This window comes from Syngnathoides biaculeatus, chromosome 1 (genome assembly GCF_019802595.1).
Source record: "Syngnathoides biaculeatus isolate LvHL_M chromosome 1, ASM1980259v1, whole genome shotgun sequence".
Lineage (NCBI taxonomy): Eukaryota > Metazoa > Chordata > Actinopteri > Syngnathiformes > Syngnathidae > Syngnathoides > Syngnathoides biaculeatus.
The window spans coordinates 1045575-1063978 of NC_084640.1; the positions used below are offsets into that span (position 1 = coordinate 1045575).

General features: G+C 39.9%; 3 protein-coding genes across 5 annotated transcripts in view; all 3 read left to right on the forward strand.

The window, feature by feature from the left end:
• angpt1 (angiopoietin 1) overlaps nucleotides 1-3578 on the forward strand; it is a 63100-nt gene extending 59522 nt beyond the window's left edge. For all 3 annotated transcript variants that reach the window (XM_061815867.1, XM_061815901.1, XM_061815809.1), the window contains one exon: nucleotides 1832-3578. In XM_061815867.1, the coding sequence (XP_061671851.1) occupies nucleotides 1832-1995 (164 nt within the window). In that variant the 3' untranslated portion in view covers nucleotides 1996-3578. The remainder of the gene's footprint in view (nucleotides 1-1831) is intronic.
• An 8906-nt stretch (nucleotides 3579-12484) lies between these two features.
• On the forward strand, nucleotides 12485-13904 carry abrab (actin binding Rho activating protein b). Its single transcript, XM_061826155.1, is given in 2 exon segments — nucleotides 12485-13245; nucleotides 13421-13904. Coding segments are annotated over 2 exon segments (1245 nt in total).
• Nucleotides 13905-14573: 669 nt separating this feature from the next.
• LOC133503488 (zymogen granule membrane protein 16-like) lies at nucleotides 14574-16973 on the forward strand. The gene is made up of 5 exons (XM_061825169.1): nucleotides 14574-14645; nucleotides 14747-14770; nucleotides 14849-14907; nucleotides 15072-15204; nucleotides 16455-16973. The coding sequence occupies exons 3-5, from the start codon at nucleotides 14850-14852 to the stop codon at nucleotides 16780-16782; spliced, it is 519 nt and encodes a 172-aa protein (XP_061681153.1). The 5' UTR covers nucleotides 14574-14645; nucleotides 14747-14770; nucleotide 14849; the 3' UTR covers nucleotides 16783-16973.
• Nucleotides 16974-18404: the final 1431 nt, after the last annotated feature.

Here is an 18404-nt window from a genome sequence, read left to right on the forward strand (position 1 = left end):
ACAACCTTTCCAGCATTTTAATCGATTTGTATGACTGTACTCAAATGCAATCTAATGGACAAACTATGATGATGATGTAGAAAATAGTTTTTCAATCACAAGCCAGGCATCAAACACTTTTCTCTCCACCGAATCTTTGTCTTATTCAGTAGGAAATATACAAAGAATCATAGCACCCTTATCAGACTTATTGTAAACCCCCTCCAAGTAATGTTTTAGCTCGCACACATTGGTACACCATGTACTCTCTTGAGTAATGAGCTCATCATCCCATATAAAATTTTACCGGCTTGTGTTTCCAAACATTTTCATTCATTTCTCACGAAACTTGACATGGACTTTGCCAGGCAAACTTTTTCAAATGAATCTCCTCCTACAGCCAGGACTATGAAATTGTAATACAGAGTTTAGTCAGCTAATTATCCTTCACTTTAAGTGCTGTTGTGTATGGGTAGTGTGTGTGCATGTGTGTGCGCATGTCATCACTGCAATGAGCGCTAGCAACACGGGCAGCTCATTCCCAGTGATAGCAGACAAGCTTTGTGAAATGTCACAGGCAAAAGTGTTGTTCAGGTCTGACACGAAGGGGTGGGGGTGCGTGACACATGCCATGCCTTGCATATGTTCCATATCGGACCATATCAGCAATTGAGAGCTCACAAGCAACAGATAGAAGACGTGAACATTACGTTGCCGATATAAAATACACTTTCAAGCCGTTCGAACTCCTCTTCCAATATAATTATTCCAATCAAATCCGCACATCCGCCATTTCTCTTCATCGCAGAAAGGAATTATGAACCCTGTCACCTTGAGTGGAATAAAATTTTCCAGTGCCACCCATGACCTGTGATCTCCAGTGTAGCCGGTGCACGCATCACATACTTGTGCTTTATATAGAATGAGGTACCGAACGAGTTCAGTGACAGGTACTGGCATGCTAATGGCCCCAGTGGGAGTAACACATTGAACAGATTGAAGTAAAATAGAGGCGAGCATCGGCATGGCTATATAATGGAGACCTGTGCTCTTTATTTGTGTTTAAAAAATGTATACAAATAATATCCAAATAAGTCTGGTTTTGAGCCCCAAAACACCAACAACAACACTATTAATGTTTCTGTGAGAACGCTTTTAACCATAACTGTTTGGCAGTTCGTGAGGCTTGTGTTTATAATGTGCATGTTAGGTAATTGAATTGTGAATGTGAGTGTGAATCGTTTTCTAGATAGGCCTGCAATTGGCTGCCAAAGCATCAAAAGTGTTACCTCACCTGTCGCCCGTAGTCAGCTGGGATGTCTTTCTTTCTCTAATTACGATCGCTGAAGGGGAAATTCAAATTCACACTCTGCTGTTTATTTTGGTGTTGCACACCACAGAGAGGATCGGATCACAAATGCATTATGCAGGCACGAAAGGAGAAATGTCAGGGTGAAAGGGGGAAAACCATCAATGCTGCAGCTCTTGAGCTAGGATGGTGAAGATGGTGCCTTGCCCAAGAGCGACAGTAGGCTGAAAGCAGACTAGCATCTCTTGAACAGTTAATTTGTCTGGATTTGTGACCCTTTGGCTCCAAAATCCCAGTCCGTCCAGATAGGTGTGCCCAGAACTCATCAACCAACATATTGGAATTCATGATATAATCCAGAAGAAGTCTCGTGGGACAGATTGTGGTCATCTTCTACATTTTTATGATGCATTCTCAAGGATTAAAATGTATTATGAACATTCTTCGAAGAACACTAATTTATCAAGGTTCATACTGTACATCAAAACGTGGACGCAAAAATAAAATACTGGTTCAATCAATGTGTTTCTGTTCTTATTTTAGGTTGGTGGTTTGACGCTTGCGGCCCATCCAACCTTAATGGCATGTACTTCGTGCAAGGACAACATGTGGGGAAGGTAAACGGTATCAAGTGGCACTACTTCAAGGGCCCCAGCTACTCACTACGAGCCACGGCCATGATGATCCGCCCCCTAGAATTCTCCTAGCCCTTAAACCTCCAAATGGCTATTTAGCACATGAGTGGGATGCTTCCAGTTTTATCCCCATCTCATTTCACTGGCTATGCTTCATAACCTTTTCCTCCGCAATGAACTGAGAAATAACCACGGGGAAGAAAACAGAGGAAGGCATGATTTATGCTCCTGATCCGATCAACGCACTTGTAATTATTTAAGGACAACATAGGTCAAATGTTCTTTATCCCACACTGGGAATGCGTGCGCATTTTTAAAACCACACATCAAGAAAACTGAATAGGATGGAGCAAAGGTTAACAGAGCAGCGAGGACTCACGAACTGCGGGACAGAACTGATCTTTTATGCTCTGAGGGAAACAACTGACATATTTGTCTTTTTTTGTATTACATTGTTGCTCACAGAAGAGTGCCTTAAGTGTTATATTTAGGATGTTTTTAAGTATTCATCTCGTACGACAACTGTATACAAATATCCACCATCACATGAATGTTTTTATTACAGTACGGTGTATTCTGAATCGGCAGTATATGTGCATTATGAATGAGAAACGCACTCCATTTAAATTTATTAATTATGATTTTTAATGGTGACACATTGCCGATTGTTTTGGGACTTGATAGGTTATGGAATTAAATTGTGGAGTGGAGCCACTTGAAAAATGAGTCCTGTCCATAGATGGACTCTATGGCGTATTATGTCTATGGTAAAAAAAAATAAATAAATAAAAAGAAGGGGGCTGGGGGGAGTAAAAAAGTGAATGTAAAATTTGCCCACAAGAAACGAAATCAAGACCACCCACTGTCTGACTATTTCAGAAGACCATAGCTATATTTGCATTAGGTAATATAATTATACAATAAAATACTTCTGGATGGATGACAGAAATATCTAACCAAAGAGAAATGTTCTGTTTAATCTGTTTAATTTGATATGGAGTGACGTGTACAATGAGACCTGCACTACTATTCCACTGCCGAACTGAGACAAAAACCGTCATTCACCATTATAAAGTTATAAAGGCTTATATTAAGCTAGTTGCCTCGTTCGCAAATCCAACAGGCCTGTGATGGTCAATAAATCTGTCCTGTATCATCATAATGTAAATTATAATTGAAAAAAAAGAAAAAGCGTATTTTTGGAGACACGAGCATGACACTTGATCTAAATTCAGACTTTCTGTTTTCCATTTCTGCTGCTGAGGTTGGATATGAGGCATGTAAAGTCATTGTTCCAGCAAATTATTCACATGAACGAGTATTTCATAAGATTTACCTTACGACAACAGAATGTGTTGGAGGATTCGTGGAGGGCTCATGAAGGAAAGGAGAGGAATACATTGTTGGTGTATCTTGAACTTGTACCATGGACTCGTTTGAATAGCATTTGGATCATTGAATGTTTTGGTGTATGAATCAGCTTTCCCGAGGAAAGCTCTTTTATTCTGTCGGATTAATAAAATAAGGATAACACTAGAAAAGTGTCTCACTGATAACTCTGCTTTTACCTCATTAAACTGTAGTTTTGCTGATTTATTTAAACGTCTTTTGTATCATGTGGTCAGTGTTGTGTTGCTACCAAATAAAATGTGATGCACTACGATTATAATCCTCTCTTGGACTGGATTTTTTTATACATTTATTGTGATGATGCATTAGTGTTTAAAGTTTCATTGCGTGGGCTCTCATTACTCCTTCAAAATGCATAATTTCATTGATGTTAGTGGGGTTTTTTTTGGTTTGGTTTTTGCATGCGAAATTTAAGGGCTGTCTACAAGGTATGGGCATCAAGGCAACGGTTATGTGATAAAGAAAATCACCTGACAAAGCCCAAGAGTTACTGAAATTTAGGTGAGAAAGGAAGGAACACAATAATCATATAGTGAAGGATGCATATCAGACGCAAACGATAATCATTTTCACATTTAGCAGGAGAAATATATATATATATATATATATATATAATATATATATATATTATATATATATATATATATATATATCCATCCATTGATTTTCTGAGTCGCTTATCGTCACGGGGGTTGCAGGAGTGCTGGAGCCACCATCCACCTATAGAGCTCGTGCACGTGACATCACCGTTTTCACGGCGCCATATTGACAGTCAAATAGAGCTGCTCGACATTGTGGGAGACATTGAACCGGAGCAGAATATTCACAATGCCCAAGACTTCTTGTGCTGTTGGTTGTCACAATAGACGAGACAGTTCTTCAAATAGATCATTCTATGGAACAAGACCAGAAAAGATCGTTGGATTTCGGCAATTAAACGTGATGGATGGCGCCCAACCAAATACACACACTTGTGTACCGATCACTTCATTTCAGGTAGGAATTATTATTCACAATCTCAAAATATCAAGAAATATTTATATTGCAAAATTGACTCATTTGAGAACAATGCGTATTTAAAATACATAAATAAATGAAAAAAAAATTGGTCACAGTGAGTTTTATGGAGGTGTGTGTGTGTGTGTGTGTGCATGTGGCCGCAATACACTTCCGTCTACGGAGACGACTCCCTGTCCTAACTCTTTTTTCCCAATCACAGTTAATGAATGCGAGTCTGTGTAAAATTAGGGGTCATTTATTTAAATATTGGTATTTGTATTGAAAAAATGAGAAGTGTATATTGATCGTGCACATGATGGATGGTGCCCAACGTAATACACACGCCTATGTAGCGATCATTTCAGGTAGGAATTATTCTTTTCAATCTCAAATTATCAAGAAGTATTTATTACGCCAAATTGACTCATTTGAGAACAATGCATGTTTAAAAAAAAAAAAATCAACCGTCTGTCTGTTTACAGAGGTAAGCGTGTGGCAGCAGTATGCTTCCCTGTAAAGAGACACATTTTTTTCCATTCATAGTTAATGAATGCTAGTTTGTGTAAAACCAAGGGTCATTTATTTAAATATTGGTATTTGTATTAAAAAAAATCTGTGTGGCTACATCCCGACATGGGATTGATTTAGAACAGATCCAGCAATGAAGTATTTGTATGTGTCCAGACTTTTCTACACTTTCAAACTCTTCCGTGTAAATCTCGACGACTTACCAGATACATTTGTAGATCCAGTTGTCCAAGACAAGCGGAACCGTTGTAATAGTCCAATTTCTTGTGGGCGAAAACATCGACTTCGGCATTTAATATGGGTCCCCTATGCCAAGTGTTTCTCCTTTTTCCATGTACAGTGAAGAAAATAAGTATTTGAACACCCTGGTATATTGCAAGTTCTCCCACTTAGAAATCATGGAGGGGTCTGAAATTTTCATTGTAGGTGCATGTCCACTGTGAGAGAGATTATCTAAAAGAAAAATCCAGAAATAACAATGTATGCTTTTTTTAACGATTTATTTAGGTGATACAGCTGCAAATAAGTATTTGAACACCTGTTTATCAGCTAGAATTCTGACCCTCAAAGACCTGTTAGTTGGCCTTTAAAAGTCCACCTCCACTCCATGTATTAACTTAAGTTTTGTGGTCAGATGACATCAAAATGGAACTTTTTGGTCATAATTCCATTCACCGTGTTTGGAGGAAGACGAATGATGAGTTCCATTCCAAGAACAGCATCCCTACTGTGAAGCATGGGGATTGTAGCATCATACTTTGGGGTGTTTTTCTGCACACGGGACAGGACGACTGCACTGTATTAAGGAGAGGATGAGCGCGGCCGTTCATTGGGAGATTTTGGGGAACAAGCTCTTTCCCTCAGTCAGAGCATTGAAAATGGGTCGTGGCTGGGTCTTTCAACATGACAGTGACCCGTAGCACACAGCCAGGTAGACCAAGGAGTGGCTCTGTAAGAAATATCTCAAGGTTCTGGCGTGGCCTAGCCAGTCTCCAGACCTAAACCCAATAGAAAATCTTTGGAGCGAGCTAAAACTCCGTGTTTCTCAGCAAGATCCCAGAAACCTGTCTGACTTAGGGAAAATCTGTGTGGAGGAGTGGCCTAAAATCCCTCCACCAGTGTGTGCAAACCTACTTATTTGCAGCTGTATCACACAAATAAATCATTAAAAAATCATACATTGTTATTGGATTTTTCTTTTTAGATTATCTCTCTCACATTGGACATGCACGTACGATGTAAATTTCAAACCCCTACATGATTTCCAAGTGGGAGAACTTGCAATATAGCGGGGTGTTTAAATAGTTATTTTCTTCACTGTACCTTTGTTTATTATAACCTTCTAAATGTTAAACAGTATCGGACAAAACCCTGTCCGTCATGCTATGAGACCTGTATTTTGGTTTCATCTCAACATACTTGGCATTGAACAATGCTTTGTCTGACCAGGAATATGGCCAGTCACGTGATTTCGGTGACGTAGGTGGACGAGTCTATATAGCATACTGTAGATGATAATTAACTTTATTTTTTTTCTGGTCAAACCAGGTGGTGCAAAGATAGCTTCCTTGTTACACATATAGTGGAGTTTCAATTGTTTCGAGTATGTGATGGCACCAATGACAGAGTGCAAAAAAATGCTGTCAGGACCTGTAGTGCCTCTTCTTAGTTGAGATTTCAGGCCCTAATCAGAGGTGAAACAAGCTACTGCAGCCTGCAAAGTACTATGTGCCCATCAGCACCTGTACTGACCCGACACCCTCACCGGAATGTGTTCAATAGTGGCTGAGGCAGGGGAGTGTCAAGAGCCTCCATACAAGCTGGCAAACAAACATTTGACCTTAGTTGGTGTCAAGAGACAACATACCAATAACTACTTCTAAACTTTCCCCTCCATGTGTACACTCGGGGCATTTACAGCCCCCGTTGCATTTCTGGAAGTGTTAGTACCTCTTAGATGAAGCAGATCACAGGAAATTGGACTCCAAAAATGTAATATCGACTTGAGCTATATGTCAATGAACGGGACAGTTCCGTTATCTCTCGCTTGTTGCAGGGGTTGGTTTCCGGAACACAAACACAATAGGTGAAATCCAGAAAGTGGCGGTCATCTTTATGTATGTATTGAGTCTTAAAGTCTTAAAGTCTTAAAAGACGCAGTATGTTTTGGTGGCTTGAAATAATGAATAAACTTTGTTTCACAAGCACTGTACACTGGTGTAATAACACTACAAGCGGCAATCAAATGTAGATGAGAAATGGACAAGATACACAGAACTTTTCCTGCAAGACTCTTTGAATGATTCTTCGATTAAGTGATCACACCCCAGTAAAGAGGGCAGCTGCCAGTGTTGACTCAATACCGCACCGCTCTTGCACAATGTCATTTACTGCATCTTGTGTTTAAAAAAAATGATCCAAAATCCCACAATATGACAAATTATTAGAAGAATTATGAATTTAGAAAATCTGTGATGCACTGAACCCTCAGTTGGTATGCCGTGACATAGCAAGGGATGAACATATTGACCAGATTTAACTCTAAGTTCCAAGCCTGGTATGTTTTCACTTTACAATACATCCTGAGGGCAAGGTCTGTTACCTCCCTAGCGGACAAATGTTGGCCTGTGAGCCGTATGTTTAACACCACTGTGTAAGACTGGAAGGCTTGATTTTGGCAGAGAAGTTGTTTTGGTTTTGATATAATATAATATATTATATCATATGCCTTATGTTATATATTATAGATTAGTATAATCACGAGTGGTGGCATGTTAGTGTGACTTGTTACAGCGTTAGCCTCATAGTTCCGAGGAGTAGGGTTCAAACCCCGGCCTCGCCTCTATAGACTTTGCATGTTCTCACCGTGTCTGTGTGGGTTTTTCTCTGCGCACTCCGGTTTACTCCCACATCCCAAAACCTTGGATTCATTGGAGACTCAATATTGCCCTTAGGTGTGATTGTGAGTGCAAATGCATTTTGTTTCTATGTGCCCTGAGATTGGCAGCAACCAATTTAGGGTGCACCCCTTCTTCTGCCCGATGATAGCTGGGATAAACTCTAGAACTTTAATCTTGTGATGTATAATCTAATTCATACCTCTGTTCTTTTGGTTCTCTTTAGATTGTCCCAATGGAACTTTGAGGTGAGCTAGCAGCGAAGCTCACGCAAAAGGAGTTAAATTCTCTTCTTGGAAGCATAGAATGCCGTAAAATTCCTTGTAAAACAATGTTCTTAAAGTGTTACAGTTATCTGTACTTTCCTTGTGAAGATTGATTTGTTATTGTTTTCAAACTAAACACTGGATAGATTGTCAGCAAATCAATCGGCATTAAATGTTGAACCCACAAAGACCTTTGTCTGCCTATAAATATCGCATCCTCGCGAGGGGAAAGCTGTTGACTTGGGCCATGGTCAGCAGTTTAAATGTTAGATATACTTGGAACAGATTACATGAGTCACCCGGGCAACCCAGCCAACATCTGTTGAATAATTTGATATATGACATAAAGTGAATGCATTCTAACAAGAGCAAATGGAATTCCCAAATCCCTTTGGCCTCGACTGCATTTTGTCATTAATGTTCATTAGTGAATGTGACATCGCCTGCGCACAAAACAAATATTATTCCAGTGTAAAAACAACCGAAGAAACTCTTTGTCATTTTTTTTCTGACATTAACATGAGTCCATCAGTGCTGACGGGTTTCAGCATTGCCACTAAAGCTGTGGCCTCTCAGTCGGCCTTGCAACCGTCAAGCAGTTATCAGTGACACGGGGAAAGATCTTGAACATTAAACAGCAATATTTGAAGCGTCCTTAACTGTAAACACTTGCCACTCTAAAATGCTTTTGTTTTATCATATTCCTTCCTCTTCGGCTTCCACCCGCTTCATAATGTAAAACACTGTCATGTGGGCTGTCATATAAATCTCAGCCAGGAACTTTTAACTTTCCCTCAATGTCAAATGAGTCCATGTGGTTTCAGTAATGCTCTCTGTCCTCTTGTTGGACTCTTAACTGGTGACCAAGACCGTCATGGTTAGTCCTCTCTGACCTGTATTTTGGACTTGCTAAGGTCAGCTTTTCAGAACTTTCCAGCCAACATGAAGCCACGCTGCGTTGGATGAAAACCGTATTTTTTGTGTAGAATTAAAACCCAGTTTTAGTGATGCTAAAGCACCCCAGCATTTTTTTCTTCTTCTCTGTCTTAAAAATACTGTGGACGAAAGTGTCATGGAACACATGTAGATAATCCCCATAACATGCATGTTTTTAGAATGTGGGGGTTAACTGGATTACCCCGACAAGGAGGCAATTATGCAAACTCTACACAGCGAGGCTGTAATTGACATTCTAACCCCAAAACGTCAGAACCGTGAGGCAAACATGCGAAATGCTGGGACGCCATGCTCCCTGGGAAGTAGTCAGAACATACGCTCATCTTCTATATTTAAAGCACTGACAGAGAGTCATGCACTTGTATTTTGTCTGTAATTTTTTTGTTGGAACTCGCCAGTTAGTGTACCCTAGAAAGGCACACAACAACTAGTACTACAAGTCCCAGCATACATTGCAATAGCTGGTGTGTTGTAGCTGAGAAGCAATTACAGGACTGCAGAAAATGGAGAATAATTTATGATTAACAAGGTCTGAGAGATGTGCTCGCAAGGGATGTTCTCAAATGCGTTCCAAGACAATTAATACATTTTGGAGCAAAACGGGTCGCCAAACAAAACAATGTGGAAACAAGCGCCATAAACTAAACAACGCAGCAGCGAGAGTGCAGATGTTGAAGCACGGGAAGGAAGACAGGTGTATTGTGTCCAGATTTGAGCCTCCGAAGACCATCCGGTCCATTCGACCAAAATCACCCTGATAACATACAGTATGTCCAATCGCCTGGACACACAACCAGAATTAATTATTTTGAGAACAAATTTCAGGGTATACCTACAATGCACAGTAATGTTAACATGATGTGACCTTTCATGAATGACTGTCTAATGTTACACGACTTTTCTGCACAACTTGATGTGATCTAACAAGGAGCTGAACAGAAAGGTTTTTTCCAACATATTTCCACAAATGTGCACTTCTCTAGCTTTGTGTAACTCTGCCAGTCTCTTTCTCTGTATCGTTGTTGCAACATGCTGATGGCAGTACTGTATGTGACACTCGAAGCTCAGTGGCCAGCTGCCTGAAAGAATGTTCATGGGTAAAAAACAAAACAAAACAAAAAAAGTACTAATAATTTGACCTGTTGGATGTGTACATAGGAAGGTTTAAGGGTCAAAATAAGTTCACGTGTAAAAGTTAAGATGCATTAAACCCGATTGTCTTTAACTTTTGTGTGTGTTTGTGTGTTATGGACTGTTCTATTCGATCCTGAAACTCTTACCAAACCGCCATTTTTTCCAAATTGAGTATACGGTGACCTCTGCTGGTGAAATTCTATCCTCATAATATGCCTGCTCTGAAAATACCGTGTAGTTAAATAGGATGAAATAATGGGTCTGTTTCTACGGAATATAAGTTATATTGCCATATAAAAATCACCTGAGTGGCTTGTATGCAAAAAGAAACGATAAAAACTCTTTTTTTTTGGCACAGTGTACAGGAAAAATGCTTTAAATATCATGTGGTGACGTCATTGTTTCAAATACCTGTGCATTGGTTACAACACGTTTCCGTCTGGTGATTCGTATGTGCGTGTGATGTTCACTTAGTTCTGAATATTTCTTCTATCATATTTCCCAAAAATGTTTGAGGGAAGTACAGATAAATGCTTCATGAATGAAAGATATTGTCATCAATTGTTCAAATACATTCCAAAATAGCTGTTTAAAACAATCAAACAAAAGCCATGACGTTAGACCACTGGCTTGTGCCTGGAAAAATAGTAAAAGGAAAGTAACCCTTTTTCTTACAGTAGCAGTGAATATGTAATTATTTTTTATGTAAGTTTCATTCAAATTCAATTATCAAGCCATAATCAATAATAAAACAGTGTAAACAGAGTAATATAACCGTATTTGTATTATTTAAGTCGCAGTTTGCATTGGTGCTGATGTGTCAAAAATGAAGGATGGTTGGGGGGGCGTGTGATTGATCAATTGCCACTTCTAGGCTTAAGGAAAGGCAATTGAACTTGCTTTATCAGCTTTAGATCTATTATATTTATTATCTTTCAGCAGTTTCATTTGTGATTTGGAGGAACAAGGAAGTCTGGGATTTGCACGCACGGGATCTCATCGCAAAAAAAGTTACATGAACATCTTAGGTGAGCTTGATGGAATGTAAAATATGACCCTAGACTATTTGAAAGTACCACAAAAGAAAAACAGTTAGACAATGGTGCTGAAAAGAAAACTTTTTGTGTGTGGTTTTAATAAGTGCTTAAATTTTCCATCCATTCATTTTCTGAGCTGCTTTTCCTCACAAGAGTCACGGGAATGCTATAGACCCTAACCCAGCTATCATCAGGCAGGAGGCGGGGTACACCCTGAACCAGTTGGCGACCAATCGCAGGGCACACAGAGACAGACAAGGGTCGCACTCACAATGCTTATTTTTGAGATGTGGGAGGAAACAGAGTGCCTGGGAGAAAACCTACGCAAGGCACAGGGAGAACATGCAGGGCTGGGATTTGAACCCTGGTCCCCAGGACTGTGAGAACAATGCTCTAAGCAGTTGCACCACCCTTCTACTTTGTCATATTTATTAAATCACAAATGAGCATCATGCAATAGACGAAATATACCTCAATATGACTATTGCCTGTTTAATTGCTTACGAGTCACTCCTATGCTGCATGACGGACTGCCAACAGCTGCAACTGTGCGCTTTCGTGTGTGCCAAAGTCTATTTATAAGATCCAGTCTCCTGTGCGAACGTGGATTAGAAATCCATCTACAGTATAATGTTGTGAAAATTAACACCTACACTCAAAGTGTTAAGCATTATTTTCTTACAACCCATCAACCTAACCCTAGAAACACGTATGTTACCCGTGCATTAAATTGTTTCTTTCCTGCTCGCTTCGGTCCGCATATCACTTTTTTATCTTTTCTAGGCAAGAATTGCCTCATGGTATGTGGCTTTTCTATCATTGCTGTCTCTTAACTTCACCTATACGGTTTCCAATGTGATTCCAAAAGCTTTCATCTCTCCTCCTCAAATCTCATGATCAAAATAGACTTGCCAATTACGTCCTCCTTACTCTCGTTAAAATCTTACAAGTACAAAAGAATCAGAGTCCACAGAGCAATCCAATACAATTGTATTGAATTACAGCTAATTAATGCAGGATATATAAAGTTATGTGTGTCTGATAGTCAGAAGTCTGCTCTGCATTCACTTTGCATCCAGTGACCCATTACAATGTTTACTTGGCGTTAGAGGCACTACAAGCTGTGATGAAACATGACTCCGTGTACGGGTGAGCAGTGTTGGGCAAAGGTGCCTTGAACGGAACCCTTGGATAGCGTGTCTGCTTTCAGAGCTGCAGCTGCAATTGGAAGAGTAGGCAGCACAGAGTTTATGAAGGAAGACAACGTTTTTATAGCCTGACACCTGATTTAAGAGGATTATTTGTGCCGTCATTTGGGTTTTAGCAACTAATGATGTCGAAGCAGCAATTGGGCCAAGCCGCTCTATGGAAAGCGTCCGGCAACAAAAACATCAAGAAGCTTCGAGCCGTCAGGACCGTTTGTGGCCTGGCAAAAAGCTGGCAGAAGTGGATATCAGACAATGAAAGGAGGCAGGCTACAGAGCCTAGTGGATGGTGTCCTTCAAGTCAGGATGACTTATCAGAAGAACCGCAAAAGACTTGGGTCCCTCAGAAATCCAACTCCAGCCAGAAGACAGAAGATGCTCTGCATGACATGGTTGCTCCTAAAAGGGTATCTGACCTACCAAATGGGCCTCGGGATAGATCCCAGCTTGAAGATACAAACAACTCAAAGGTACCAATCATTGCCTCCTCAATCAAGGTGCAGCAAGAGATGAAGACTGTTACTGGCGGACCGCATGATAGACGTGTTGGAATTAAGTTATTGACAAAGAGGATTGAGAAAAGAGAATTGGGTGAGGACGCTGACAGATTGCTAGAGACAAAATCCACTCCTATTCCCCCGAGAAAGTGGCCCAACATGCCCTCAACCTTGACCCAAACTGGGAAGCAGATGGAGAATGAGCAGAAGACTGCAAATGAAGGCAGTTTGGAAGATTTACAGATGCTTGGTTCTGATCCAAGGGAGCCGTGTCAACATTCACGATTGAAAAGGGAGACACTAAACATTGATGATGAAGCATCTCTAAGTAGTTTGACAAAAAGCTGTGATGGAGAGCCATCAGTCAAAATCAAAAGGCCACAAAACCTAACGTGAGTAAGAGACCTTTGTCAACATCAGTCTTATTTTCGTTACAGTACCGGTACGTGAACAAAAGTTCCAGACTAAAATTCATGAAGTTGTTGAAGCTCAGAATAAAAAAGGATCTGTGGTTAAGGTTAGTTTCCTGCGGCATTGCCTAAAAAATGTAACCATCATCCTTTTCAGGTCTGGAAAGGAAGCAGTGGAAGCCAATAGGATCAAAGTTCTCTCCAAGAAATGCTGTTCGGTTGGCATTCTCAAGACCCGCTGGCAAAACTGGGCCTCGGAACACACCGATAACCAGAAGTTGAACCCATTCAGTGAATACTTTGACTAAGAATACTCCATGTCCTTCCGCCTCCAAAAAGGTCAAGATGGATACGGACGCCCCAAGGAGGGTACGAAAACAGCAGAGAGAGCCAAACGAGCCGAGAAACACATCCACGGAGAGATATCCGATCTGTGTTACGTAATCAGGACAATGGCTGGTCCGGATCAAGACGGAAAGACAAGAGTTACATTTGGAGAACTGTTTGACAGATACGTTCGTATCTCTGATAAGGTGGTGGGGATTCTGATGAGAGCCCGAAAACATGGGAAAGTCCACTTTGAAGGGGAAATGCTTTGGCAAGGACGGGATGATGGCGTGATCATCACTCTGCTGGTGTGATAACACTTTGTTTTTATCCACTAGTAACTTAGTGTATAATCATTTTAAAAGCACTATTCTCATTGCAAAGCAATTTTCCTTTATCCGTTTTGTCACAGCGTTGACCAATTTTTTGTAATAATATGCGGGTGGAGGAAACAATACTTATTTGATCTGATAGATAAAAGCACAATACATTTTCTGCTTTATTTGCCCAAAATAAAATTCTATTCTGAAACAAATTCAATAGTTTCATTTTAGGATCAATACTACGAAAACACGATGCTAGAGCATTGTTGTTTTTGGAGCGACCAACATTTTTGGAATAGCAGCACATCCATGCAGCTGGACTTTGGTCTCATCGATCCGAAAAAGAATTTCCTTGGATCTGATCCCAGTTTTTGCTAATTGGAGGATGAGCGGCTCAGAAAATGGATGGATGGATGGATGAATGGATGGATGGACACGTACCACAACAAAAAAAGCAATGAGGAAGTGATGTCACGTTTAAAAGAAATGTCAAAAGCTACAAAGACAGGACAGGTTCAGCATGATAGCTCTGCTGATTTGGAGTTAAAACATACCTGACACGCCTCTAAGCGTCGGTAGCGCCTCCTCCCACTTGTGTCTCGACATCTACTTGAAGGAAGTAGTATAAAAGATTGCCACTATAAATAAACTGCCATGGAATGAAAGTGTATTCACAGTTTAGCCCGGTGGACGAATGCAGGAACATCCTTACTGTGAACCGACACGCAATTGGTAAGTTGAATCAAAAAACTGGCAATTATTTTCTGGGTTCCTGGATTCAAATTTAATGGTTTTACTTTGGTTCCTTTGTTGCCGTTTTTTTCCAATTAAAGAGAAAACTACGGAACAGAAGGCAGGTGAGGCTGAAATCTATTTCTCCGATATTGTAAAACATTAATTAAGTGTTTTTTACCCCTTATTCTTTGTTTACACAGAATGGGTTTTAAGGCCTTAGTTCTTCTGCCACTCCTTGCAGTCACAGCATTCGGTGATTGTAAGTCTGCACATGAACAAGAGATAAACTGATATTTTTGTTACCTGTTGTTACCTCATTGTTGCACATCTACATAATATTGCACACTAAACATTGTATTCTAAAACAACTGTATTTTTATTTAGTTAGTTTTTTTATTTATTTATTTTTTTATTTTTTTGCAGACCAAAATGAATACCAGTCTTATTCATTTTCATCACAAGTGGGCTCAGGGCAGGGGCGCTCATACGCAATCACCGGCAATGGAAGGATCACCGGAGTCCGAGTGTGGGAGGCCAACAATAACTACATCTATGGGTGAATAACTAACGCATTCGGCGGAGCATAAGCAGGCAGTGAAAATAGAGAAAATCCAAACATTGTTTCGATTGTATCTTGTCAACCCAAAACAAAAATTTCTTTGGGGTCTGATATATTTCATTTCATGCATTGTTTTATTTGGACAGTTGCGAAATATTTTCTGAATCCTTTAAGGGTCACTCATGAAATACTGAAATACACTCTGAAATACACTCCTGAATGAGTGTGTACTGTTTTGTGACTTGTTACTCAGTAACAGCTGATAAATGCCAGATCATTTCAAAAACAAATTCAATCAATGTGACATATCATAATTGGGGAATATCATTTGTTATATTTCTGTGGAAATTCTCACTCATTCAGGTCATGCTAGTCCAGAGGTTAAATTGAATCAAGGCACACACAAAAAAAACTTGCTTGAAACACTTTGATGAGTACTTCACACTTAGTTCTATCTCTAACTCAAAGGTACTTTGAACATTAAGATCGAGATCCTGTATTTTTATTTGCAAAGCCATTACATATGAAAGTGGAACAATGAACGATTGGTTAGCACATCTGCCTCACCGTTCGGAGATGAGGGTTCGAATCCCCGCCCACCTTTGTGGCGTTTGCATGTCCTCCACTTGCCTGCGTGAGTTTTCTCCGTACTCCAATTTCCTCCCACATCGCAAAACATGCATGGTAGGTTGATTGACGACTCTAAATTGCTTGTAGGTGTGAATGAGAGTGTGAATGGTTGTTTGTTTATATGTGCCCTGCGATTGGCTGATGACCAGTTCATGGTGTGCCGCACGTCTTGCCCAAAAATAATTTTGATGGGTGATCCATGTGAGGATAAGCGGTACAGAAAATGGATGGATGGCAATTTTGGCAAGATCTTCAATGGTATGGTCTTAAAATTGAAACTATCAATCACTATTTTCTATTTTTAGTATTTAACTATAAAAGATGACCACTTTAAAAACATGACTTCAATCGCTCTATAAATGTGTTTAAAATAATCTACTCCATTCCATCCATTTTCCAAGCTGCTTAGCCTTCACAAAAAATGTCTTTTCAATCCATCCTGAACAACTGTTTTATCATAGCATTTCCCAATTTATTATTAATATGTGTTTTCTTTATCTTTTATAAAAGGTTGACTAGGGCACAGGCCACTGAAGAATAAGTGCATAATAAAGGTGTAACACTATGACCATGTATGCCTTTTTGATTCATTGTACTTATTTATTCCTCTTCATCAGCCTCCAAATTCGCTATGGCTACACATGGACCAACGTTACGGGCTACACTTACGGCCAACAACAGGAGATGATTTTGTTTGAGGACGAGGCCATCGTGCAGCTCTCCGGAAAGTATGCCCACTACATACAAAGTCTGGTTTTCACCACCAACCTGGGCCGTTCCCTGTTTGCGGGCCAACCTCAGGGCCACACATTCAACATGTATCCGACCAATGAGAAGGCTGAACTGCGGTTCCTCAGCGGCCGGGTCCACGGAGCCATCACCGCCATTGGGGCCCACTGGGCTGTTGTCTCTGATTCTCACGAAACAACTCGTAAACTCTTGTAATACAGGCATCATCTTTGTTGGAAATGTTCCAATTTAATCTTTCTACTTCCCTGTTGATGCTTCATCATTTTGTACCCTGATTACGTCTCTTCGCATAGCGAACGTGTGAAATAGTTAACATCTAATTAACGATCGAACCTGGTAATCAAACATTGTCAAAGCTGTTGTATCACCCAGCTTCAGTTGTTATTTTTGTAATAATTATATTGTTTTGTAAGTAGCTTTGAAGCCCCAGTAAATTTCCAATTAAACATTTAGAAATCAAAGACTGAAATTTTAATATAATGTATAGTTGTCTAACTAGGCTTACTATGAACTATTAAAGTGTGTTGTCATTTATCTTTCAAAAAATATAAATGCCTATTGAAGTACAATGATCTCAGTTTCACAGTACAGTGCAAACAGTGATTTACAATATGTATTGTTGAATCCAGAAGAATGTATACATTATGCAAAAACACTTTTCATTTTTTGTCTCACCCAAGTTTCAACCCAGACATAACCTGTCCTGTTTCAGGTCAGTCGGGTTCACCAGAATTATTTAGTTTTGTTATATGCCACAATAACGAGAGACAACATTTCTTAAAGAATTCTATATTATTTTCTTCAATGTCAAAAGTTTACATACACAAAAAGTACTGTCGTTAAAGCACAAGGGGAAGCCCAGATGCTGAGTTCATGGCTTTGAAGCTCATGAAAGGTTAACTGACTACATGTGGGTTAATTGACTTCACACCTGGGGATGTATTTAAGGCCACACCTAAAATACTCTGCTTCCTTGTTTGAAATCATGGGAAAATTAAAAAGAAAAAAAATGGCAATCAAATCAAAAGACTCGTGGAGCTCTACAAGTCTGGCTCACTCTTGGGTACAATTCCCAGATACCCGAAGGTGCCATGTTCATCCGATCAAACAATTATATAGAAGTATAAAAATCATGCGAATGTCTATCCATTACACTACTCAGGAAGAAGACGTGCTCTGTGACCCAGAGACTAACGTGTTTTGGTTCGACATATGTTAATCAACTCCATAATAAAAGCTATAGACCTTGTGAAGATGCATGATGGTTGTAAGAAAGGGATAGTATTTACAGTGAAAGGAGTCCTGCACTCTCACGGGCTAAAAGGTCACTGACCAAGAATGAAGCCATTACTTATCAACTAACATAAAACACACAGATTACTCTTTTCAAAAAGACAACAAGACAAAGGTCTTAACTTCTTGAGGCATGTTCTGTGGTTTGATGAAACTAAAGTGGAGGTTTTTGGCCGCAATGACCAACGTTACATCTGAAGAAAAAATAGAGAAACTTGGAAAACTGAACACCATCCCAACTGTGAAGCACGGAGGAGGCAGTATCATGGTGTGGGGCTGTTTTGCTGCCTCAGGAACTGGAGCTCTTCATAAAATAGACAGCATCATGAAGAAAGAACATTACATGGAGATATTAAGGCAACATCTCAAGATATGAGCCCGGAAGCTAAGACTTGGCGCAAATGATGGGCACAGTGACCCTCAGAATTCTGTCAAAGTGGTTAAAAAGTGGCTTAATGATAACAACCATCACAAAGCCCTGATCTAAATCCCATCGAAAATTTGTGGCATATCTGAAAAGGCGT

Coding starts and splice junctions, on each gene's coding strand:
- LOC133503488 (XM_061825169.1), top strand. CDS start 14,850: ATGGGTTTTAAGGCCTTAGTTCTTCTGCCACTCCTTGCAGTCACAGCA. Junction 14,908..15,071: donor AGTCACAGCATTCGGTGATT/GTAAGTCTGCAC, acceptor ATTTTTTTGCAG/ACCAAAATGAATACCAGTCT. Junction 15,205..16,454: donor AACAATAACTACATCTATGG/GTGAATAACTAA, acceptor CCTCTTCATCAG/CCTCCAAATTCGCTATGGCT.